General features: G+C 34.2%; 1 protein-coding gene across 1 annotated transcript in view; it reads right to left on the bottom strand.

Annotated features, from left to right (window-relative positions):
• The window catches only part of LOC119605420 (gamma-tubulin complex component 4 homolog), a 97,716-nt gene that overhangs the window by 25,721 nt on the left and 44,778 nt on the right, over positions 1–27,217 (bottom strand). Inside the window, exons 5-6 of the mRNA XM_037958522.1 lie at positions 22,005–22,378; positions 4,976–5,102 (exon numbers count right to left, since the gene is read on the bottom strand). Coding sequence (XP_037814450.1) covers positions 4,976–5,102; positions 22,005–22,378 — 501 coding nt within the window. The remainder of the gene's footprint in view (positions 1–4,975; positions 5,103–22,004; positions 22,379–27,217) is intronic.

Raw genomic sequence — 27,217 nt, 5'->3', positions numbered from 1 at the left:
CAGCTACTTTTATATTAATACTTTTCTAATTGATTAAATATTTGTAGAAATAAGTTTTCTCAGAAAAAATCCCAAGATTTAACAAGCTTAAATCTATTACAATTCCATGATTTATTGAACATTACAAACGCCATTTTCTTTATATTTTTATAGCGCTTAGCGATAGTTAGTAATTTGCATGTATGCATGTGTGTGAAAGATTTAAGGATTTTCAAAATACATATATATAATTTTGTTCTACACAAATTGATAATGCAACTAGTTAAATACGGTTAAAGCGCTTTTAGGGGCAGGACCTAGTATGGGAGATATGACCAATTATAGACCGATTGTAAAAAATTATTTAAGCAAAATTTCTGTTCATAAAAGCTATATTTCAGACAAATTTTGTATCTATATCGTAATTTAGTAATAAGTAATGTGTGTTTAAGTGATTTTCTGAATTCCTTGTATGGGACCGACCGCACCCATGTTATGAACCGATCGTGAAAAAATCTTGAAATATAATTTTTGTATACAAAACTAATATTTGTGCCAAAATTTGTACCAATAGAGAGATAAGAGAGGACCTTGTATATTAGCTATGACCAATTTTGTTTATAAAGACAAAATTTCAAAATTCTGTATCTATATCATTATTTGGTAATGAATATTGTGCATTTAAGTGATTTTCTGGAGGGGACCTAATATGAGAGCTATGACCAAATATGCACCGATCGTAAAACAATTTTATAGTTTAATGTATATAAGAGCAATATTTTTGCTAAATGTATGGATATCAATATTTTGTAATGAGTTATGTGCGTTTAAGTGATTTTCGGGAGGGAACCTTGTATGGGAGCAATGACCAATTATGGACCGATCAGAAAAAACTTTCACAGTAATATTTCTTTACATATGAGCATTTTATATGGATATCTTAATTTAGTAATGAGTTATGCGCGTTTAAGTGATTTTCGGGAGGGGACCTTGTATGGGAGCTATGACCAATTATGGACCGATAGAAAAAAAATTTCACAGCAATATTTCTGTGTGAGAGAGCAATACTTGTACCAAATTTTATATGGATATCTTAATTTAGTAATGAATTATTTGCGTTTAAGTTATTTTCGGGAGGGGACCTTGTATGGGAGCTATGTCCAATTATGGACCGATCCAGAAAATTTTTTCTCTGAATGAATTCTATTGACATAAGATTTTAATTTGTAAAATTTTGTAAAGATTTCGACATTGTGACGGAAGTTATTAACAAAAACCCCATTTTCCGGGAATATGTACTTTTGTATGGGAGGTATATGAAATTGTGGACCGATTCTGGCAATTTTCAGCAAGAGTCAAGCTCTTGTGTAGAAACGAATGTATGGTGATTTTCATGGAATTATCTTGATAGTTTTCGAGAAAATTACATCAGAATGTGTAAAAAATGCTTATTTTTTCGAGGTTGTTTCAAATAATAACTTTTCCCGGTGTGAACCGATTGTGCTCATTTCCAATTTTTTTTGATGCTTCGTGTTAACGTGAGAATGTTTTATACAGACAGACAGACGGATGGACAGTCGGACATTTCTAAATCGACTCAGAATTTCATAAGGTCCAAGAATATATATACTTTGTTGGGTCTCAGATGGATATTTCTTGGTGTTACACACGGAATGACAAAGTTATATATACCCTCTATCACCACTGATGGTGATGGAGGGTATAAAAAATACTAAAATTAAAAAAAAAAAAAATATTTAAAAATACCTTTTTAAAATTTTATCCAGGAACGGTAAATCATAAAATAAAGCAAGGTAAGTTTTGAGAGGGGTAACAAAACCACAATTTTGCTTTCTATACAAAGTGAGTCGGTCTAATGTATATAGATCTAGTTTTTGGGCTTATAATGAAATGATATGTTGTATAATTAGTTGTCGAATTCACAATCGATTTTGTAGCGTTGCATCATTGTATGTCATAATTGTTTAAAGTGTTACTATTTTAATGGTAGGAAGAAAAGGTTAATATGTTTTTTAATTAATTTTAAATAAAATTTTTACTTACAAAATATTCGTAAAAACTTTAACTTTTAAAACAAAAAATCTGTCTCAGAGATTTTAAAAACTGACAAAATTAAATGAATGACTGTATATGTGGTAAATGAGCAATATGTTTTTGTTTGGATATTATTTGCAAACCATATAAGATTAGGAATGAAAATATATAAACGGTTGCGATTAGGATTACACTGTATTCATAGTGCCTTTAAAAAAAATAAAAAAAAAATATTTTTCTAATGTTTGTCTTAAAATACACCAATAGTCATATACGTATAACACCGTGAAACAGCCATTTATATGTACACATAAAAAATCGATTTACATATGGACAATTTTGTATCAAGTGACCCAACTTTTAAAATCGATGTCTTCCGATTTTGATGAAATTTGCACCAAGGTTAGTACTATTAGATAATAGGCCAGAAACTTGCCAGAAAATTTCAGCTCTATCGGTCGGACTTAGAGGGGGTCAAAGTTGGACATTTTGGTCTTACAGGGTTTTTATTCAAATGAGTGTAACATTTCACCTATTGGTTAGGGTGATCAACTCGGGTTTTCAACCGGTTTTAAACCCGTTTTTTTTTTTGCTTTACCAGTGTCGGTTTTTTCTAAATATTGATTTTTTGAATGGCAAATAATCATGTTTTTTCACTTTTTAAAAACCGGGTTCGAATACTTTTATTTGCTTTGTATTCAAAGATTACTTAAATTAAATTTTAAAGCTAATAATAATACAGCCCGTCTAAATTTTATCAATCTTAAGATTGTATTCTAATTACAAAAATTAATTTGCGGCTGAAATATTATGGAAGTGTTGGAATGCCTATGAAAATTGCCTAAACAGGGACTTAGAATAACCTAGGATTACATAGTACCTTATGTTTAACAGAAGTGTCCCACTTTTTTCCTAATTTTTTCATATTAAAGAAATCATGTAAATCAGACGACTAGATCTAAAGTTAAAAACTTTTATACTGTTAAAAATCAAATTTAAACATAAACATAAATTTTCTCAAATTAAAATAGATTTTTTTATTTATAATGAAAAACCGCATAACTGGGTTTTTCTGAAAAATATAAACCGGTTTTTTCAAATGTCAACTATTCGAACTATTCGAAAACCGGTTTTTGGAAAATGTCGAATAAACGTTCACCCTAATATTGGCCCTAGCAAAAATTGTCCAAAGGAGTAAAGATAGCTATTTCTTCGATGTTTCCAAACAAATTTCAAATAAAAAAAATATATTTTTTTTTCAAATGGGAATTTTTTTGCTCAAAAGAAAGCTTACACAATACTTTAAGAGCAAACAATATTTTTTAACCTTAGAAAAAGAGTTTTTCAATATTTTGAACTAACATTAATTAACCAGAAAGCTCTTAATGGAAATGGTATAAGCTTTCTTTTGAGCAAACAAAAAATACAACAAAAACGTCCATTTTGAGAAAATAGGGAAAAATTAAGTGCCAAATATTGAAAAAATCTTGAGTTAAAAAATAATTTATAATCAACTTTGTGAGAAGGGTATATATAAGTTTGTCATTCCGTTTGCAATTTCCAAAATATAATTTTCCGACCCTATAAAGTATATATATTCTGAATCCTTATAGATAGCTGATGTTTGTTGAAATCAGTTTTTAGAGGACCCCAGATATCGGCGAGATCCGAATCTTCAATAATTCTGTTAGGCATGCTTTCGGGAAGATCGCTATTTAAAATCAGCAAAATCGGTCCATAAATAACGGAAATATGAGCAAAAATCGGAGACAACCTCCGAAAATTTCATAAAAAAGAAAATTTTTTTCATGCTTTGATAAAAAAGCAACAACAGCAACACTGCTTATTCATTGCGTTGTGTATTTTGTTTTTGTTTCTTTTTTTTAGTATTTCGTTTCATATGTTTGGATGTCTGTGTGTTTCATTGCCTTGTGTAGTCGGGAAAATTAAATAAATTTAAATTTTATAAAATTGATATGGTATATGGTGAAGGGTATATAAGATTCGGCACAGACGAATAGAGCACTCTTACTGTCTGTGGATGTCTGTGTGTTCCATTGCCTTGTGTATTTTGTTTTTGTTTTTTTTTCGTATTCATTTCGTATGTTTGGATGTCTGTTGGTTTTACTGCCTGTGTATTTTGTTTTTTGTGTGTTTATTTCGTTTAGCGTTGTTGTTGTTCGTTTTGCTATTGCTATAATAATGATAGTCGGGAAAATGAAATAAATTTAAATTTTATAAAATTGATATTTTATAAATACACTGTGGTGAAGGGTATATAAGATTCGGCACAGCCGAATGTCACTCTCCTTCCGTTATGGAACCTTAAAGGAAATTGTATAAGCAAAAAAAAACATTTTGTTAAAAATTTAAAAAAAAAAATTTTTTTGGAAACAACGACAAAATAGCTATCTGAACTCCTTTGGAAATTTTGTTAGGACCCCATCTAAGTCCGGAAGTTCTTGACCGATAGAGTTGAAAATTTGCTTCTGGCCTACTATCAAACAGTACTAACCTTGGTGCGATTTTTTAAGTTGGATCATTTGACATAAAATTGCCCATATATGTATGTATGTACGAGAAAGTAGAGAATGTACAGATGAAAACTTCGTTTTCAGTTTTTTCACATCAGGTCAGATTTCCTTTTAAATTGGTGTTTAATATATGTATATTTGTTTGCAATTTTTTATTTGTTAACAATTAACAAGATTTTTCCAAATTTTAAAAGCACACTTTTTGTTTTTTTTTCTTCCTGTAAGATTCAAACAAATAGTTTTATTATATTGCTGAGAATCTAATCTTATTTTCAATATTTATTTCTGCATAACCTTGGAAACCCAAAAGTGCATTTAAAAGGAAACCTGATCCGTTATCTAGAAACAACACATAAATCTAACTAACATTAATAAGCCCAAAAATTAGTTATTTTTTTGTTTCTGACCTCAAATGCTTTGACAAAATCACGAAGTTTATTTTCATTGTCGGCATCTTTATTTATTACATAAGTTTGGCGAATGAACTCTAAAAATAGTTCTCCACGACCAAGCAAATAAAAATCTTTAATTAGTCTGAAAATAAAGGATATAGATATTAATTATTTAGAAAATATTTATTTATATTTTCCACATTTAACTTATACACAAAAATAATATATAACTGAAATTAATTTTGTAATAAATACTATGAATCGAACAAAACTTTTTTCCCAAACCATTTTCATTCAGAATATGAAAAGTTCATAAATAGTATGACAAAGTTTTTGCTTATTTAATTAATATTTCATAAAAACTGCAATAAATATGAACCCCGACAATTTTGAAAGTGGTAACTTATGTACTGAGAGGTCTGTTTGAAATCTGCTCTGTGTAATTCGAAAAAAGGGGTTTGAGGTTAAAAATAAAAACATTAAAAACACCTGGGAATATTATATTCCCCGCGGACCAAAAAACTGGAAAAAACAAATATGGAAAATAAAAATAAAAAGATAAAAGTTACGGTGCAGGGCCTAAATAACCCAGTACCGGCGGCAAGTGTTGATCTAATCGCGAGTCACGTGTCGTCGTCATCCTGCAATCGTGAGCAAAATACTACTACGGAGGTGGGTACCTTGGCCTCCGTGGCGGACAATGCGTCAAGTGTACAGCATGCTACTGGCAAAACTATAGGGGTGAAAGAGAAGGATGTACTCGGAGAGAGCTCTAAGCTACCTCAGCCTTTAAATATAGGTGAGTGTTCCGACTCTGAATCCTCAGATGATAATAATAATACCATTATAGCAAATCCCAAAAAGGATGAAGTAGAGCAAATGGTGAAAGAGGTGAGTGATAGCATAGCTAAACTACCTATTACTAAGAAAAGACTTTCTGGAGCACAGAGGAGGAAGTTGAAAAAAATGCTTCAGGAAATCATAGTTAGTCAATCCCACGACACTCCAAAGGAAAAATCGGACTCTCTCACAAGATCTGAGGCAAAAAGGATCAGGTCTCCCGAGGAGTTGACAACTGTGAATAAACCTAAGAAGAAAAAGAGCTCCCCGTCTTCTAATACACAGTCGAAGCCAAGCCTTACTTCACTCAAAGGAATCTCAGGTGAGAATCCTGCGAGTAAGGGTGACAACGCCAAGCCAGATATTCAGAAGACGAACACGTCGCCGAAATCAACCTCGAAGGTAAGGGAATCTCAAAAGAAGCCCCGAAAAACGAGGAAGGAGAAGCTAGACGGAGGAAAAGGAAAAGAGCCGCCATCTTACGCCAAAGTTGCCAGAAGTAGGCACCGGGACGATCTCTGCAATGCAGTTTACGATGCCGGTAATCCGACAGGCAAAATTCCAATAGACCAACAGAGTAAAATAGAAGACCTGGTCAACAATAAGATAGTGGACCATGCAATCGCTTCAAAGGGCAAACAACCAATAGACAGCGAGAGCTGCGAGTTCAGCATGGGCGTGATGTTGATGAGGTTGGCATCTCACCAATGTGTTAGCACCCTAAAGAACTTGGTGGAAAGTATCCCTCCTCCCTGGCACGGCGCTAGGCTGGGACTGGCAAAGAAGAGCGATCTTCCGGTGCTCTTAAAGTCCACTGTCTACATAAAAGGATGGGGCAGTAAACTGGCTAATGAACGTATACTGGAAATTCTTGGAGGTCAAAATGCTGAGCTGGCCGTGGAAAAATGGGATATCTTTTACAGGAAAGAAGAACCTGAGGGAACTTTATTTGTAATAGGTATCGACCAGAAATCTATGGCTAGTCTTGCCAAGAATAAAGGTAGGGCTTACTTCGCCTCTAAAGCTGTCATATTCAAAATTGGGAAGGTGCCGATTGGAAGGGCTGTTACAACAAGCCTCGAAAAGGACACTAAAAAACCTAAGACCACAGCATCAGTATCCACTACTGATAACGTTGAGGAGTCAAAACCTAAAATCGAGGAATTTACCATTAACTCGCCAGAAGAAAGTGTAGTTGCCCTTTCCAAAATTGGGAAGGCGCCGATTGAAAGGGCTGTCACAACCGGCCCCGACAAGGACACTAAAACACCTAAGACAGTACCGAAAGCATCATTAGCAAGTACTGGCAATGTTGAGGAGTCAAATCCTAAAAGCGAGGAGGAAATCACTCACCCGCCAGAAGACAGAACAGCAGTGCTCTCCAGAATTGGGAATGTGTCTATTAAAAATACTGCTATTCCTATGCCTGATAAGGACACCGCAGAGCCATCAACAGTACCCACTGCATTAATAGCCACTTCAGGCTATCCGGAGGAGTCAAATCCAAAGAGCGAGGAGGTGACCACCAACTCGCTGGAAGACAGTTTAATGGATGACCATGATTGAGGTTATCCAAATAAACCTCCATCGGAGCGAGACAGCTACCAACGCTCTGATGGCTAAAATCAACACAGGTAAAATACATATAGCGTTAATCCAGGAACCTTGGACGATTCGCAACAAGGTTTCTGGATTAAATCACGTAAATTTCCAACTTTTCTACGCTGATACAGGATCTCGCCCGAGAACATGTATCTTATGTCACAAGAACTTATGTTTTCTCCTCTCAACAGGATTATCAACATCGGATGCAACGGTGCTGAAGCAAGGTCGTGGCAACATATTCCTTGCATCTATTTACCTGCCTTTCGATTCTCCGACACTACCACCAACGTCGGATCTGATGAAACTGGTTGAAGAGGCACAAAGAAAAAATAAGAAAATTGTAATAGGCTGTGATGCCAACTCGCACCATGTAGCTTGGGGTAGTACAAACACCAATCGCAGGGGACAAGCCCTCATGGATTTCCTTAATACTAAAGACTTGATAACATTGAACTTAGGTAATAAAGCTACCTTCGTCAATAGAATCAGAGAAGAAGTATTAGATATAACTATATGTTCAGAAGAGCTTATAAACGAAATTCAGGATTGGAGAGTTTCGGACGAGCACTCCTTTTCTGATCATCGGTACATAAGATTCAAAATACTAAGGCCACCACCAAAGCCGATAAAGTTTCGGAATAAGTCTAAAACTAATTGGACAATGTTCGGGACCTTACTAAAGAACCGTTAGGATATAGATGCCAAAGTGAAAACGTTCACAAGTGCCCTGGTTGAATCGTTCGAGGACAGCTGCCCTCTGCGAGAGCGGAGATCTGCCCAGGAAAAACCCTGGGTAACTGGGGAGATCCGGAACCTTGGGAAGACTCTTCGCAAACTATTTAACCGGGCACGGCGTAAAAAGACCGCAGTATACTGGGATGAGTATCGTAATAAACTTGGTGAATATAAGAACAAGTAAGAGTTTTATATTCGGCTGTGCCGAATCTTGTATACCCACCATCAAATCATTGCCAAAAAGGAATGCTTCCTTATAAATAAACTTTGATATTTAAGAATCGATGCTTTTGTTATTATTTAGGATAAATTATGGACCGATCGTTATAAAATTTTACAAAGCGATTTAGGTTTCTATAGAATAAGTTTATGTCAAATTTCATCGCTATAGCTGCTTCTTTTAGTCAGTTATGAGCGTTAATGTCATTTTCTGAGGGGGACCTTATATGGGGGATAGGGTCAATTATGGACCGATCCTTATAAAATTTTACAATGATATTAAGATTCCTATAAAATATGTATATGTCGAATTTCATCGCTATGGCTGCTTTTTTTAGTCAGTTATGAGCGTTAATGTCATTTTCTGAGAGGGACCTTATATGGGGGATAGGGTCAATTATGGACCGATCCTTATAAAATTTTACAATGATATTAAGATTCCTATAAAATATGTTTATGTCGAATTTCATTGCTATAGCTGCTTTTTTTAGTCAGTTATGAGCGTTATTGTCATTTTCTGAGGGGGACCTTATATGGGGGATAGGGTCAATTATGGACCGATCCTTATAAAATTTTACAATGATACTAAGATTCCAAAAAAATATGTTTAAGTCGAATTTCATCGCTATAGCTGCTTTTTTTAGTCAGTTATGAGCGTTAATGTCGTTTTCTGAGGGGTACCTTATATGGGGAATAGGGTCAATTATGGACCGATGCTTATAAAATTTTACAATGATATTAAGGTTCCTAAAAAATATGTATATGTCGAATTTCATCGCTATGGCTGCTTTTTTTAGTCAGTTATGAGCGTTAATGTCATTTTCTGAGGGGGACCTTATATGGGGTATAGGGTCAATTATGGACCGATCCTTATAAAATTTTACAATGATATTAAGATTCCTATAAAATATGTTTATGTCGAATTTCATTGCTATAGCTGCTTTTTTTAGTCAGTTATGACCGTTAATGTCATTTTCTGAGAGGGACCTTATATGGGGGATAGGGTCAATTATGGACCGATCCTTATAAAATTTTACAATGATACTAAGATTCCTAAAAGATATGTTTATGACGAATTTCATCGCTATAGCTGCTTCTTTTAGTCAGTTATGAGCGTTAATGTCATTTTCTGAGGGGGACCTTATATGGGGGATAGGGTCAATTATGGACCGATCCTTATAAAATTTTACAATGATATTAAGATTCCTATAAAATATGTTTGTGTCGAATTTTATCGCTATAGCTGCTTTTTTTAATCAGTTATGAGCGTTAATGTCATTTTCTGAGGAGGACCTAATATGGGGGATAGGGTCAATTATAGACCGATCCTTATAAAATTTTACAATGATATTAAGGTTCCTAAAAAATATGTATATGTCGAATTTCATCGCTATGGCTGCTTTTTTTAGTCAGTTATGAGCGTTAATGTCATTTTCTAAGAGGGACCTTATATGGGGGATAGGGTCAATTATGGACCGATCCTTATAAAATTTTACAATGATATTAAGATTCCTATAAAATATGTTTATGTCGAATTTCATTGCTATAGCTGCTTTTTTTAGTCAGTTATGAGCGTTATTGTCATTTTCTGAGGGGGACCTTATATGGGGGATAGGGTCAATTATGGACCGATCCTTATAAAATTTTACAATGATACTAAGATTCCTAAAAAATATGTTTATGACGAATTTCACCGCTATAGCTGCTTCTTTTAGTCAGTTATGAGCGTTAATGTCATTTTCTGAGGGGGACCTTATATGGGGGCTAGGCGAAATCGTGGACCGATATTGCCCATTTTCAATACCAAACAAACTGCATCAATATAAAATATTTGTGCAAAATTTCAGCTCGCTAGCTGCTTCCGTTTGGACTCTATCGTGTTTTCAACAGACGGACAGACAGACGGACGGACATGGCTAGATCGTCTTCGAATTTAATGAGGTTCCAGAATATATATACTTTTATGGGTCTTAGATGAATATTTCGATGTGTTACAAACGGAATGACAAAAACAATATACCCCCCATCTTTTTTGATGGTGGGTATAAAAACGTTCGAAAAGCCAAACGAGACTCCTGAAAACTTTTCTGTGAACATGTAGATAGAGTAAATGACGTATCGAAGAAGAAAAATTCCTATCCAAAACTCATGTCCAACCGGAATCTATGAACGATGACACGGACAGGAGGCTTGAGGATATGGAGGAGACAATGAAACTCCTAATGGATTCTCATTTCCCACCCGGTATATCGAATAACATAGATGAACCGATATTGGAGGAAGGGGAGGGTAACACGGAAATAGTTATTACATCTGACATGGTTAAAGGGGCAATCAAGAGCTTTGCTCCCTATAAAGCTGCAGGGCCGGATGGCACTTTTGAAGATGGAGGCGGGACTGGTTTCCGTACATCTGTCACAGATATTCACTGCATGCTTAAAATTGGCATATACCCCAGTTAAATGGCAAGATGCAAGGGTAATATTTATACCCAAACCAGGGAAACCTAGCTATGCGACACCTAAGTCCTATCGACCGATAAATCTTACGTCCTTCCTACTTAAAACCTTGGAACGGATAGTCGATAGCATGGTTAAAAGTGTATCTAAAGTATACCATACAAAGACCTTAAATATAAGCAGCATGCTTATGTAAAGGGACGATCGGTGGAAACCGCTTTAAACGAAGTCGTCCATTACATAGGTGAATCTTTCGATAGCAAACTGTTTACACTGGCGGTATGCATTGACATCGAAGGCGCTTTCAATAACGTGCACACTGATACCCTTATCCAATCCCTAGACCAGTTTTATGTTGACCGAGTGCTCCGTAACTGGATCAACTACATGCTAAGGAACAGATGGATAAGCTGCGAGATGTACGATATAACTATCAGGAAAAAGGTATTTCGCGGTATACCACAGGGTGGCATTTTGTCAATTTTACTATGGGTTACCACGATTAATAGCGATGATGACGATGTCGTAATACTTATAAAGGGAAAGGATCCAAATTACTTGTGTAGAAGAGCTGAGGAGGCTCTGAATACGGCCTTGAGCTGGGCTCAACCGAGAGGCCTCAATGTTAACCCGGCGAAGACGGAAATCTGACTTTTCACAAGAAAGACAAAAATTTCTACATATACTGAACCTTGCTTCTTGGGCAAGAAGATACCGGTGACAGACAAAGTTAAGTACTTAGGTGTAATACTTGACCGGAAATTAAAATGGAGACACCACATAGAGGATAGGATCAACAAGGCACATCGGTGCTGGGCGATATGTAGGAGAACCATAGGCATGAAATGGGGTCTTAGTCCTACTATGACAAATTGGCTTTATAAAAGTGTAATTAGACCAATTCTAGCTTATGCTTCAATAATCTGGTGGACTGCTTTAGACAAAAAGTGCAATATGAAACTACTACAGGGAGTTCAGCGTACATGCTGCTTGGGTATAAGTGGGTCCATGTGTACTACTTCAACCAAGGCTCTGGAAACGTTGCTAGATATTCCACCCATTGAAACATATATAAGATATGAGGCGGCGCTTACAGCCGAACGGCTCTTTACTTTAGGCGAACTGGCCAAAAACGGTTATAGGACACGTCATCAATGTATACTGGACACATTGGAAGGTTATACACATTCATCGGACGTGCCTGATCGCATACCAGACACAGAATATGTCGGAAACTTTGAAACGCTAATCCTACATAAATTTGTTGGTCAAGCGGAACTTTGGAGCAAATACCAGTAGGAATCCGTTGCTACACTGATGGCTCTAAATTAGGGGACAAAGTGGGCCTGGGGTTCTATATTGAAGACCCAGAAACAGAAATATACCACCGTTTACCTAATCATAACACAAACTTCCAGGCAGAAGTACGAGCAATAACGGAATGTGTAAATTGGATTAGAATAAATATGGCGCCCACAGGGCTTAATATATTTACCGACAGCCAGAAGGCAATTAGGGCGATATCAGGTGATAGAATTAAATCCAAGACCGTATTGGATTGTAAGAAAGCTTTAACTGAATACTCTCCCAGAGGTAAGGTTCACATCATATGGGTACCAGGCCACTCGGGAGTAGTCGACAACGAAAGGGCGAATGTAATAGCTTTAAAGGGAAGGGAGCTCGATGTAGTTAACCTGACAAACGCAAAACCATTCGACGCAACAAAAGCTGAATTAAAAATATGGATGAGAGAATCCCATAAGGCCTCTTGGAATAATGAAACGGTGGGGAGAACCACAAAGATTCTATGGGGTGACCCTGATGAGCGCAAGACGAGAAATCTTCTCAAAATGAGCAAGTCTGAGGTTAGTATGATGGTACGTATTCTGAGTGGACACACAGGATTACGAGCACATCTATACAAAATTGGACATGCGGATTCAGACGAATGTAGAGCATGTGGAGAGGACAGTGAAACTCTGGAGCACTTTCTTTGCCATTATCAGGTATTCGTCGAAGTTAAATCCAAGTATCTTGGAAGTGATGTTATTCCGGAAATAACATTCTTAACCAACACCGATTGGAAGATTCTTAGGAATTACGTCCAGGAAACTGAGTTTCTGAACATGGAAAAAAAAACATTCAGTGAACAATTTTTTTTTTTTTCATGAATTGGAGCGCACAACAGGCCCGATAGTGGCCTAGGTGTATTTCTTCGGATTTGATGTAGTATACATCCTCCTATCAACCTAACCTAACCTAAATCATTTAAATTGTTAGCTAACAACCTGTGGTATACCGCGAAATACCTTTTTCCTGATAGTTATATCGTACATCTCCCAGCTTATCCATCTGTTCCTTAGCATGATCCAGTTAGGGAGCACCCGGTCAACATAAAACTGGTCTAGGGATTGGATAAGAGTATCAGTGTGTACGTTATTGAAGGCGCCTTCGATGTCAATGCATACCGCCAGTGTATATAGTTTGCTATCAAAGGATGCACCTATGTAGTGGACAACTTCGTTTAAAGCCGTTTCCACCGATCGTCCCTTTACATAAGCATGCTGCTTAAATTTTAGGTCTTTGTCGGGTGTACTGCTTTTAACCATACTATCGACTATCCGTTGTAAGGTTTTAAGTAGGAAGGACGTAAAACTTATCGGTCGATAAGACTTAGGTGTCGAATGGCTAGCTTTCCCTGGTTTAGGTATAAATATTACTCTTGCATCCTGCCATTTAATGGGGGTATATGTGAATTTCAAGCATGCAGTGAATATCAAAGCCAGATGTACGGAAACCAGTCCCGCCTCCATCAGTAAGAGTGCCGGAAAAATGCCATCCGGCCCTGCAGCTTTATATGGAGCGAAGCTCTTGATTGCCCCTTTAACCATATCAGATGTAATTACAATTTCCGTGTTAGCCTCCCCTTCCTCCAATATCGTTCATCTATGTTATTTGATATACCGGGTGGGAAATGAGAGTCCATTAGGAGTTTCATTGTCTCCTTCATATCCTCCAGCCTCCTGCCCGTATCATCGATCATAGATTCCGGTTGGACATGAGTTTTGGATAGGATTTTTTTATCTTCGATACGTCATTTACGCTGTCTACCTGTTCACAGAAAACTTTCCAGGAGTCTCGTTTGGCTTTACGAACAATTTTCTTATATTCACCAACTTTGCTACGGTATACTGCGGTCTTTTTACGCCGTGCTCGGTTAAATAGTTTGCGAAGAGTCTTCCCAAGGTTCCGGATCTTCCCGGTTACCCAGGGTTTCTCCTGGGCAGATATTCGCTCTCGCAGAGGTCAACTGTTCTCGAACAATTTAACCAAGGCACTTGTGAGCATTTCTACTTTGGCGTCTATGTCTTCTTTATTTCGACATTGAAAAGTGTCCTGACATAAACGGTTCTTTAGTAAGGAACCGAACATTGTAAAATTAGTTCTAGACTTATTCCGAAACTTTATCGGTGTTGGTGGCGGCCGTAGTATTTTGAATCTTATGTACCGATGGTCAGAAAAGGAGTGCTCGTCCGAAACTCTGCAATCCAGAATTTCGTTTATAAGCTCTTCTGAACATATAGTTATATCTAATACTTCTTCTCTGATTCTATTGAAAAGTTGGAAATTTACGTGATTTAATCCAGAAACCTTGTTGCGAAGCGTCCAAGGTTCCTGGATTAAAGCTATCTGTATCTTACCTGTGTTCATTTTAGCCATCCGATGGAGGTTTATTTGGACAACCTCAATCATTGTCATCCATTTAAACTGTCTTCCAGCGAGTTAGTGATCACATCCCAGCTCGTTGGATTTGAGTCCTCCGGGTAACTTAAAGTGGCTATTGATGCAGTGTGTACCATTGATGGCACTGCGGTGTCCTTATCAGGCATAGCAAGAGTAGCTTTTTAATCGACACTTTCCCAATTTTGGACAGCACTGCTGTTCTGTTTTCTGGCGAGTGAGTGATATCCTCCTCGCTTTTAGGATTTGACTCCTCAAAATTACCAGTACTTGCTAATGATGCTTTGGGTACCGTCTTAGGTGTTTTAGTGTCCTTATCGGGCCGGTTTTGACATCCCTTTCAATCGGCGCCTCCCCAATTTTGGAAAGGGCAGTTGCACTTTCTTTTGGCGAGTTAGTGGTAGCTTCTTTACTTTTAGGATTTTACTCCTTAGCGTTATCAGTAGTTGCTACTGATGCTGTGGTCTTAGGTATTTTAGTGTCCTTTTCGAGGATTGTTGTAACAGGCCTTCCAATCGGTACCTTCCCAATTTTGAATATGACAGCTTTAGAGGCGAAGTAAGCCCTACCTTTATTCTTGGCAAGACTAGCCATAGATTTCTGGTCGATACCTATTACAAATAAAGTTCCTTCCTGTAAAAGACATCCCATATTTCCACGGCCAGCTCAGCATTTTGACCACCAATAATTTCCAGTACACGTTCAATAGCCAGTTTACTGCCCTATTTTTTTATGTAGACAGTGGACCTTAAGAGCACCGGAAGCTCGCTCTTTTTTGTCAGTCCCACCTTAGCGCCGGGAGGAGGGATACTTTCCACCAAGTTCTTTAGGGTGCTAACACATTGGCGAGATGCCAACCTCATCAACATCACGCCCATGCTGAACTCGCAGCTCACGCTCTCTATTGGTTCTTTGCCCTTTGAAGCGATTGCATGGTCCACTATCTTATTGTTCACCAGATCTTCTACCTTACCCTGTTGGTCTATTGGAATTTTGCCTGTCGGATTACCGGCATCGTAATCTGCATAGCAGAGATCGTCCCGGTGTCTTCTTCTGGCAATTTTGGCGTAAAATGGCGGCTCTTTTCCTTTTCCACTGTCTAGCCTCTATTTTCGGGGCATCTTTTGAGATACCCGTACCCGGTTGATTTCGCCAACGTGATCGTCTTCGGAATATCTATCTTGGCGTTGTCACCCTTACTCGCAGGATTCGCACTTGAGGTTCCTTTGAGTGAAGTATGGCTTGGCTTCGACTGTGTATTATTTATTTATTTATTTTACAATACAAAGCCCATAAGGCCAAAATATAAATATGTATTGCTTAGCTATAATTAACCTAAGTATTTACAATAGGAAAGTACAATTCAAAAAACATAATAGGCTCCCCAGCCATAAACCAAAAAAAAAAAAGATAAAATAATGCATAAAGGCAAATATAAAAGTAAAAAGTGAATAAGTTCAATAAGAAGTAATATTTATCTACTAATAAACAAATGACAATGCTTTAGACAAAGAATTAAGATGTTAAAAAATTAAAATAGATCAAATGAACGTTGCAAAATAGTTCAACAGCTTAAGACGAAACACATTGTTAGAATGAGAAAAAATTCTCAGTTCATGAGGCAGACAATTCCAACATCGTGCAATTCTCACAATAAATGACCTCTCAAAACTAAATAAATATTCTCGGAATATACAATTGAGGATTTCTAGAAGATCGAAGAAAAGTAAACTTGTTAAATAAAGAAGACGGAAAACCATTCCTCATAACATTGTAGAACAAATTTAGATTTCGATATTTCACAAAGTTATTAAAAGAACAACCAAGAAACTGATGATATGTGATTTTGACGCTTAACATTGTAAACAAATCTAACAATCATATTAACAGTACTTTTCAATTTAGCAAACACATTCACAGACACACCAGAAATAACCTCAAGGCAATAAATAACCTGAGGCATCAGAAGACCATGAGCAAGTGTAAATCTAACATGAAGCGGTAAGTAAATATTAGTAGAAAATATTCTTCGAAGAATACCACATACTTTTCTAAATATACAGTCAACATGATTACCAAAAGACAGGTTATTGTCAAGAATCACACCCAAACACCTAATCATACTAACATTATCAATCAAGACATTACCAAGATAAAAGTTCATATCAGATAAAGATTCAATAGCAAACACTATGACCTTAGATTTAGCAGGATTAATAAGAAGTGAATTATTTACAGTCCACTCTTAAACACAGCCAAGACTACAATTAACATTATTAACAAACGACTACAAATTAGTACTATCACCTTTAAACAATAGGAAAACATCATCAGCATACAAAAATTGAACTGACATTTAAGTTTACTAATCAACGTAGAATGACAAACAGAGTTAAAGGCTTTAGATAAATCCAGAGATACTAAAACACTAAATTTGTTATTATTAATATTATTTCTAATTGAATCAGTAAGAGAAAGTAACAATGCAGTTGTACTGAAACCACGACGGAAAGCAAATTGAGATTCATAAATCCTCGATCTTATAGAAAATAGTATCTGATCATTAACCAGATTTTCAACAACTTTAGATAAAGCGGGCAAAATAGAGATATGTCTTAGGTCATCAACGTTATTCATAGTTTTCGATTTTGGAATGGGTACAACACGCGCAGTCTTCCAAGAGACCGGGAATTCAGACGTCATAAAAATATGATTAATAAGATTCAGTAAAAGGCTAGAAACATGTGGAAAAATTTGTTTTAGAAATCTTATCGGAATGAAGTCAGGAGACGGGGAGCTCTTTTTCTTCTTAAGTTTATTCTCAGTTGTCAACTCTCAGTTCATGAGGCTCTATTTCATTCTTTTTGGGATTTGCTATTATGGTGTTATTATCAGCTAAGCATTCAGAGTCGGAACCTTCACCTTTATTTAAAGGCTGAGGTAGCATAGAGCCCCTATGTTTTTGCCAATGGCATGCTGTCCACTTGACATATTGTCCGCCACGGAGGCCAAGGTACCCACCTTCGTAGTAGTCTTTTGCTCACGATCGCAGGATGACGATGACACAGATCAACATTTCCGCCGGTTCTGAGTTATTTAGGCCTTGCACTGTAACTTTTATATTATCTTTATTTTCCATATTTGTCTTTTCCCAGTTTCTGTCCCAGATGGTGGACAGTCTGCCCTCCCTCAGCTTAAGTGAAACTATAACTGGGAGATGATAGATTGTCCATCACCACCACTATCCACTACCCGGGGACAAGCTCGATAGGAAAAACTGGAAAAACTCCCCCGAGTTTTATTATATATATCAGCGTGCAATAGTCATTTTCACACACGAAAAAATCTATGTGTACAGGAAACTGTGGACCATTAGTATTAACTAAGTGTACTCAGTTTTTCATAATCAGCTCTTATGCCCCTGTAAAATGACCTTAAAATTTAAAGGACTACGATTTCAAAAGAGGGAATTCCAAATTTATGTAAAAAATTTGGTATTTACATTATCATCAAATCAAACTGAGAACCTTTGCTTCAAAATAATATTATTTATTTCAATTAATCAGGATTAAAAAAGAAACGGAAACAAAATTTTTTTTCACAAAAAAGTAGTTAAATATTTTTTTTTGAAAATGAGGCCTATTTTAAATTTATTTATTTTTTCGATTTTTTGTCTAAATGAGTCAAAAAAATAATACAGATAGAATGTACAGATTCCCAGCTTTCATTTCATATCAATATTAGCATCATACAGAACATATAAATATTTAAAATATCCGTTTGAAATTGTAAGTCCTTTAAACTTTGAATTCCTTTTGTAAGGACATAAGAGCTGATTATAAAAATCGAAATACGCAGAATTGCTATAAATGGAATCTAGTTTCACATGCATATCAATAACGATATTCATGAAAAATTTGGAAAAAAGTCCATTATCTACTAAACTGGTTTCATGTTCAGTGAATAGTAATCGTTTATTAGCGAATTTTGTATAATATAAAAACAGAAATTGATATGTTGAAAAACAAAATCTAAAAGCGGAAAACATCAGCAAACATAGTTAAACTTATATTATTCATAAAATCCAGCCAATTACGCGAACATTTTATCGATTTTAATCTAAAAATCCAAAGAAAATTTCAAACATTTTTAACAAAAAGCATGATAAAAATTCAATAAAAATTTAAATAAATGTTCAAAAAATAAAAATGCATTTGAAGAAAAATGAGCAACCAAAACTATAAACTTCCTGTTAAGTCCTATATCAAAATAATTGTCTGTTGCTGTCCGTATCAAGAACGATTGCAATTAGTGCTCCACCCGGTCCAAGTGAAAAAATTTAACATTCATGAAACCTTTGATATGGACACCATTATTATTCGAGGAAATGAGTGACATCATTTGGATTGCAAAATATAAAAGGCCTTAGGGACAGATCTTGATGTGAAGGTTACCAAGATACTTATAGGACTTAAATGCATTCCATGGATTCTGATAGGCATTCTAACGGGTAGGAATTAGAGAGATCGAGAATATAATTTGCCACTGTCCGAGGACACAGAATATTAGTTTGAAATAGCTGGTGAAGAGGTTCCATAACAAACTGGAAGAAGTTGCGGGATTTAACCCCCGGAGGGACTAGCTTTTATCATTCGATTGGAAGATTAGGATTATCTCACGTTTCTTTAATTAGGGAATTGGCTCGATAAATCTTCTGGGCTGATACGCCATGAGAATGGACCACTTTCAATTCATCAATCCTTTCTATCTATTTTATTTCTTTCTTGTTTTCTTTTAGTGTTCTTGTTTCTCCGTCTTTGGATCTTCAGCCTCTTTGAAGGGAATCACCTTATGGTCTCAGAGTGGATGTTGTCCTTTTTATGGCACATAATCCTTCTTAACTTAAACCTAATGACTTAATTACATTGCTTCAAAACCCTTTCAAATGATAACATACATTGCATACAATTTAAATAACAAACCAAACCAATATCTTTGTAATTCGGCACATCTCAACAACAGTTACCTCTGGACCTAAATTATTTAAGTAGCAACATAAATTCCACAATCACAACACAAATTTCTTGAAAACTATTTTTCCCTTTTTGCATACATGGCAACGACGTTCTATTTATTTACAAAATACGAATTTCAAAAAATACCAGCAAACTTCAAAACGTTTTTTTAAGAGAGAGGAATGACACTACCTTCATATTTTTATCATGACAAAAAGGAAAAAAATGTAACTTAAATTTGAAATATTTTAAGTTAAGGCTTCTAGATTTTGTTTGAAAAAATAAATATGAAAACAAAAATCATACCCTTTAGAAATTTATTCTTAAATATTATTAACTTTAGTTAATGAAGGCAGTTCATAATATTTATGCTGAAACATTTTTCTGTGTACGTGCAAACACTTATTGTAACCTTTTACGAGGTAATATTTCAATATAAATAATTTGAGATTTACGTCTATCCCTAACATGACACGCTTATGTAAATTTCATAAAACCATCTTCATCTTAAAAACTAGAAGACTCATACCACTTTTAAAATATATGGTTCATATGTATAAACAAAACAGAGCTGTAAATGAATCATTCATTTTTAATTAATACGTGAATTATTCTTTCTTTTTACACAAAAATGAATTGAATTTAGTTTGAGTCAATTCCAATGAATTTGGGAAAAATGAATTGCAATGAACACGTTTCCAATTCAAATAAATTTGTAGAATGAATTACAATTCTAGATTTTGTTTGAAAAAATAAATATGAAAACAAAAATCATACCCTTTAGAAATTTATTCTTAAATATTATTAACTTTAGTTAATGAAGGCAGTTCATAATATTTATGCTGAAACATTTTTCTGTGTACGTGCAAACACTTATTGTAACCTTTTACGAGGTAATATTTCAATATAAATAATTTGAGATTTACGTCTATCCCTAACATGACACGCTTATGTAAATTTCATAAAACCATCTTCATCTTAAAAACTAGAAGACTCATACCACTTTTAAAATATATGGTTCATATGTATAAACAAAACAGAGCTGTAAATGAATCATTCATTTTTAATTAATACGTGAATTATTCTTTCTTTTTACACAAAAATGAATTGAATTTAGTTTGAGTCAATTCCAATGAATTTGGGAAAAATGAATTGCAATGAACACGTTTCCAATTCAAATAAATTTGTAGAATGAATTACAATTCGTCAAAGCGAATTGCAATTCATTTCCAACTCATTTGAACTGGAAATGAATGACAATTAATTTTTAGCAAATTCAAATTTTAATTTTCTCAGTTGGCTCATTGGTTGTCAGTTGAAAACTTTATATACGTTTGTGCAAAATCGTGTTTTTTAAGTAATGACACTCTTTAAGTAAATGAGCGATATGTATATATGTATGTACATGTTTAGCATATTCTAGATCAGCTCATTTTCTATTTAATTCATTTGAATTTTCATTTTTTTAATTCATTTGAAAGAATTCAATATCAATTCAATTCACTTAAGCAAATTCGATTGAATTGGAAACGAATTGCAATTAATTTTATAAATTCCTAATTCGTTTGAATTGATTCCAATTTCATTCAATTCTTTTTTGTTGTGAACATAATTAATTCAAAATTTTGGTAATTCGAACTAAACTGAAAATTAATGATTCAATTACAGCTCTGATACAAAATATATTTAAAATAAAAGATTTATTTTTGTTGTCTGAAAAAGGTTTGAAAAAAAGTATAGTTCAATATATTAATACGTTGTTGTTAGTACAGATAATTTCTTGTTACTACAAGGATCAGCAAATATATACATTAGGGATATAACTAATTTGGCGAAATTTTTGGCATACCACCACGAGATGGCCAATGTTGTATAATTATTGAAAACAATTTTTTTATGTCATTTGAAATCAAAAACATCACCCCAATTTCTAATATAAACCAAGTTTTTTTAAATTTTTTAATTTTAAGATTAAAATATTTATATATGGGCATTTCTACCTAGAAGTATATTTTTGTCACATCGCGACTCATCATTGCCTATATCTCTGATTTTTCGCAAATATACTATTTTACATCCCCAAATCAAAAAGTCCATAAAAAGTTATTTGTTGATAATATTTGTTTTGACCCTATCTCCGATTCTTATGGACTGATTTTACTGGTTTTAAACGACTAAATTCTTAAAAGCATATTTAAATTAATTATCTATGATTTGGATTCCGAAGACATATGGAGCCTTCAACTTTTTAACCAACCGCGAAAAAATAATAATGTAGTTTCTCATAGTTTTTAATACTCTATTCGACTATGATATGCCAACTTGCATATTTGTAAAGAACGCAATAGTTATATTCCTAATATATATATGTACATAAGAACAACATAATTACTCATTTTACGAAATATACATATATGTACATATACTTACTTTAATTGTTGGACTAGGTCTGCTTGGTTAACTGCAATTTCAGAAAGTCGAGAAGTCACATAGTTTTTTATTTCATCTATAACTCGATCATAGTGTGAAATATTCAATTCCGAATCATTTTGTAAAGCTTGTATTTTTGCAAAATAAATATGCTCCGTTTCATTCCATAGCGATTGCTCTCGACAAACGAAATTACTTTCACTTTTATTCCATATTTGAGCGTTTTTGTTTAATTTATTAGCATCTACTTTAAATATAAGAACGGTTTGACCAATAAACAGAACTTTTTCCGCCCAACTGGATGACAAATAATGTGGAAGTAATTCATAACATATCTCATATCGCCAAATATCGGTATAGTTGCTGGCTACTTCCTATGTTATTAAAAAAATAGAATATTTTATTGATCATTGCAATAAATTTTATGGTTCATTTTGTCATGAGTCATGGCTAAAAAAGTTTCCAGTAAAACAGCTTTCAATTTTTGATGTTATTTTATTATTCTTCAAATAAATTATACAAAATTTATTGGCTTGGAAGATCACAAAAAATTACGTTTTTGTTCGAATAATTTAATAAAATATAAATAAAATTATTTATTATTTAACTGAAAAACACAAAGATAGTTAGAATTTATTGAAAAAAATTAAGCAAATAAAAATATTTTTTTTTTATATTTTTTGTTTTTACTTAAGATTTTATATTATCTATGGATTTGTTTCATTTAACCTTTAGCTGTTTTGATATGTCTATCAAAATATTTGAAATATTTTTGTTTCGGAATATTTATTTACCGGAAAATTATGAAACGCCGAAAGGTTATTATTTTCCAAAAAGACTATTTATGTTTTATATTTGTGAGAGCAAAACAATAAATTACATTGTGTGCTTCGCTAATCGATGATAAATTAAAACATATTTAATTTAAAAATGTTTCTTCTTTTAGATTCTCATTTACTCATGTATGATTAAAGTAATGTTCCTTGGACCAACATTAGAAAATATGTCAAAAAAGCACCAGAACAATGTGTCAATCAGGACCCTACTTGTATGATTTTATCTCAAAGTTATAGAAAATTCAAAAATACCTGTTGCCAAATGGCTCATCATTTATTAAATTTTTAATTTTATTTAATTTCATTAATGTTCTTTGTGCGTAAGGATTTTTTATATTTTATTAGTGAATGACCTGAATATACAATTTCCTAATGAAATTTATTGTACTACTTGTTTGAAGAGCAAATGTACAACAAAACCATTCTCCAGTTCTAAGAACAAGGCAACAGAATTACTGGAGATAATTCATACGGGCATTTGTGGTCCAGTAAATATAAATGTGGCGCTCGCTACATATTAAGCGGCAACTGACAGTACCTCATACACAACAGAAAGGGGTAGCTAAACGTTTTAATAGGACATTGGTTGAAATGGCCAGAGCAATGCTTGTATATTCTGATGTTGATGTGTCATTGTGGGCAGAAGCTGTGAACATCCCCGCTTATTTAAATCGATCGCCGACATAAGCATTAAACAATTGTACACCATATGAAGTTTGGTGCAATAAGAGGCCGAGCGTCCGACATGTACAATTTTTTAGTTCCTTGGCCATTGTATTGGATAAAACACATCATCATAAGTTCCATCCAAAAAGAAAGCAATACATCATAGTTGGTTATTCCGAAACATCGAAGGCATATCGCTACAGGAAAAATAATCATAAGTCGAGATGTTTACTTTATTGAGAATGATTTTGTAAAGAAATATGTATGAACCTGAACAGCGAAGTAAATCTGTTGACACGAATGTCGAGAGTTTAACGTGAATACTTGCCATGACGGCCTAATTTCACGGTGGTCTTTTTCATCCACTGGGTAACTAGACACGGTCTACCACTCGCCCCTGAATTCTTCAATGAAGAACTCAGGTAGCAATTTTTCTACATGGCTTAGCCGGTCCACGTACAAGCACTTTGTTGAAGAACTCGACCTATCTAATCTCTTGCCATAGTAGCACCGTTGCGGAATGACAGACAGCAGACCAATATTCCCCTGCAGTCAGACTGGGTCCATATATCTTTTTGTCAACAGTACTAGTTCAAATGTCTCCAATCTTTCATTTCTGTGTCAATATAAAAAATACAGAGACCAAAGATGTGGTGTATATCTAGTGGCATTGTCAACAAACATGTCAATATTTCTTAAGAAAATGTCTGTATTAAAACTGAATGGACTCGCGATATAGAAATGTACTAGTAAATTCCTGGTTCTAATGTCACCATATGTATCCATGAGAAGTACCTAGTCAATACCAAGTCAATAGTCATAATGTTACTAGAGGATTTTCAATGACACGCACATGTTAAATGTCAATAGCACTCAGCCTTGTATAGGGTATAATTCGACACTAGTACTACTGACAAAGTCAATAGCGATTCAGCACATTTTTAATATTGACATTTTCTACAGGGTCCATATATTGGAGATTAGTAGTGATTTCCCGATCTTTCACCAATTTTCGCATCAGTTCATTCACATGATCATAAAGATCGCTCTACGGGATGACAGGCAACCATTGAATACTAACCTGACAATTCCCCAGCATATATCGGCGTCCCACTACGCGACCGGTAAGAAATACCGATCGGGTTTAGGAATCTAGCACATGCTGCTTTGTACACAGACCTGTTCGAAGAGAGAATTATCCAACCCATTAGGTATAGGATATATCAGTCCTTAAACCAACATTCTCTCCAGATTATATGGTGCTCGGGTTAGACCCCATGCCAAATCATTCCAAGGCGAAGCCGAGGATACATTTAACATCATCAGTTTATAGCAGAGACTGAAAATAACTGGGCCACATAACCAAAGTGAATGAATTGTGATTTATTTTTGTTTTTTAAAATAAATCACTCAGAATAACAGTTATAAAATGATTTTTACTTAAATGAATTAGTATAACCTTTACTACTTTTGTTTTGTTACTTATGTTTTTGGCTGAGCAATTGGTTTTTGTATTCCTTTTTTCTCTTGCTTATATGAGAGTGGGAGAGTATATTGTTTTTAACAACAAACCAAGCAATAATCAAAATATAACTACATTTTAAAATAAACTTATAATAAAGAATTTTCTACAACACTTCATAAGGATACTTATGATAGGTTTATTTTAATGAAAATTATGAATACTTTTAAAACAAGTAAGAGTGCTATATTCGGCTGTGCCGAATCTTATAGACCCTTCACCACAGTGTATTTAAAAAAATTCAATTCTATAAAATTTTAATTTATTTCATTTTCCCGTTTATACAACGCTTAACGAAATAAACACACACAAAAACAAAATACATAAGGAAGTAAAACCAACAGATATCCAAACATACGAAACGAAATACACAAAAAAACAAAAACAAAATACACAACGCAATGAAACCAACAGACATCCAAACATACGAAACTGAACACACCAAAAAACAAAAACAATATACACAAGGCAATGAAACATACGAAACGAAAAACTCATAAAAAAAGCAAAAACAAAATACTCAACGCAATGAAACCAACAGACATCCAAACATACGAAACTGAATGCACCAAGAAACAAAAACAATATACACAAGGCAATGAAACACACATCCATCCAAACATATGAAACGAATACTCAATGAATAAGCAGTGTTGTTGTTGCTTATATCAAAGCATGAAAAAAATAGTCTTTTTTATGAAATTTTCAGAAGTTGTCTCGGATTTTTGCTCATATCTCCGGTATTTATGGACCAATTTTGCTGATTTTAAATAGCGATCTTCTCGAAAGCATGTCTAACAGAATTATTGAAGATTTGGATCTCGCCGATATCTGGGGTCCTCTAAAAACTGATTTCAACAAACACACAGACGGACAGACAGACAGACGGACATAGCTTAATCAACTCCGCTACCTATAAGGATCCTGAATATATATACTTTATGGGGTCGGAAAATTATATTATAGAAATTACAAACGGAGTGACAAACTTATATATACCCTTCTCACGAAGGTGAAGGGTATAATAATGGTAAAAAAACGCTTCGTATAGCAACAATAATTGCAATAATACTTGCTGTACACTTAGTTATGATAACAAGTTTTACAAATGTGATTGTAAAAAACTAATGATCGCAATAGTTTTGTAATTGTTTTCGTATAAGATATCCCGTTATTTTATTGCGTGTTTTTCTTATTATTATTCTTCCTCATTTCAGTCTTCTTGTTTAGTTTGGCAAAGGCAGTGTTTTTAAGTGTTTAAGAGTGTAATTTTATAAAATAAAGTACTATAAAATTTGTGTTTAAAAAAGGTAATTTAATTAATATATAAAAAATGCCACATAATAAAACAATGTGCTTTTTTTATTTTATAGATGCCGCTTTTTGTATAGGATTGAGGGAGGACGTGTTCATAAAAAGTATAATTGAAAAATATCAATAAAGTAATGAAAAATAAAAAATATGTATGAAACAAAAAAATTATTGTTTTAATTGAATTAATAAGCTTATAAAAATGTTACGAAAATAAGCTTACTCAATTATGTTTCAAAAACTAGTTTTCAGTAAGCTTATTTCATAATTGCGCTTCTAAGCATGTTGTAAACTGCAACTAGGAATATTATCACAAAGGTTCAATTTTCTTGATAAAATAATTGTTAACAAGCCTTTTACAATAATTATCATAATAGTTTTGTAAACCTAACGCTTATGGTAGTAAATTTGTTATAAACGAATTTTAAAGCCTTTTGGTTTGTTGGGTTGTTTACTATGATTTTTGAAGATAGTATGTGTGTATGTATGTCCTAATCGTGTATTTACATTTGCGATTTATTGTTTCGCTTTTAAAAATAAAAATCATAAGCAGACCTTTTAAAAAATGTTTACAAAATTCAATTGTAGCGAGTTATTTTGTTTTTCTTTTCGGTTTCTCTCAACCACTTATCAAAAAAATCTAACATAAAGGTTTCTCTCAGAGATAAACTGCAAAAACACAATTATAAATGGTGATCACAGCAATTAACCTTATAAAACCAGTTCGTGCGAAAATGTTAACCAGGAAAACCGTAAAAACAGTATAATACAATAAACCTGATATGTGCCGAAAATATTAAAGTTCTTGCAACAGTGAACGAAACTTTATCGGATGAGTACTCTCAATATTGGTTAAGTGCGATGGGAGTTATCGGAGT

This window comes from Lucilia sericata, unplaced genomic scaffold (assembly GCF_015586225.1).
Source record: "Lucilia sericata isolate MDLA Ls3-8-SP2 unplaced genomic scaffold, ASM1558622v1 Contig000483F_arrow, whole genome shotgun sequence".
Lineage (NCBI taxonomy): Eukaryota > Metazoa > Arthropoda > Insecta > Diptera > Calliphoridae > Lucilia > Lucilia sericata.
This window is presented reverse-complemented; position numbering and strand designations above follow the sequence as displayed.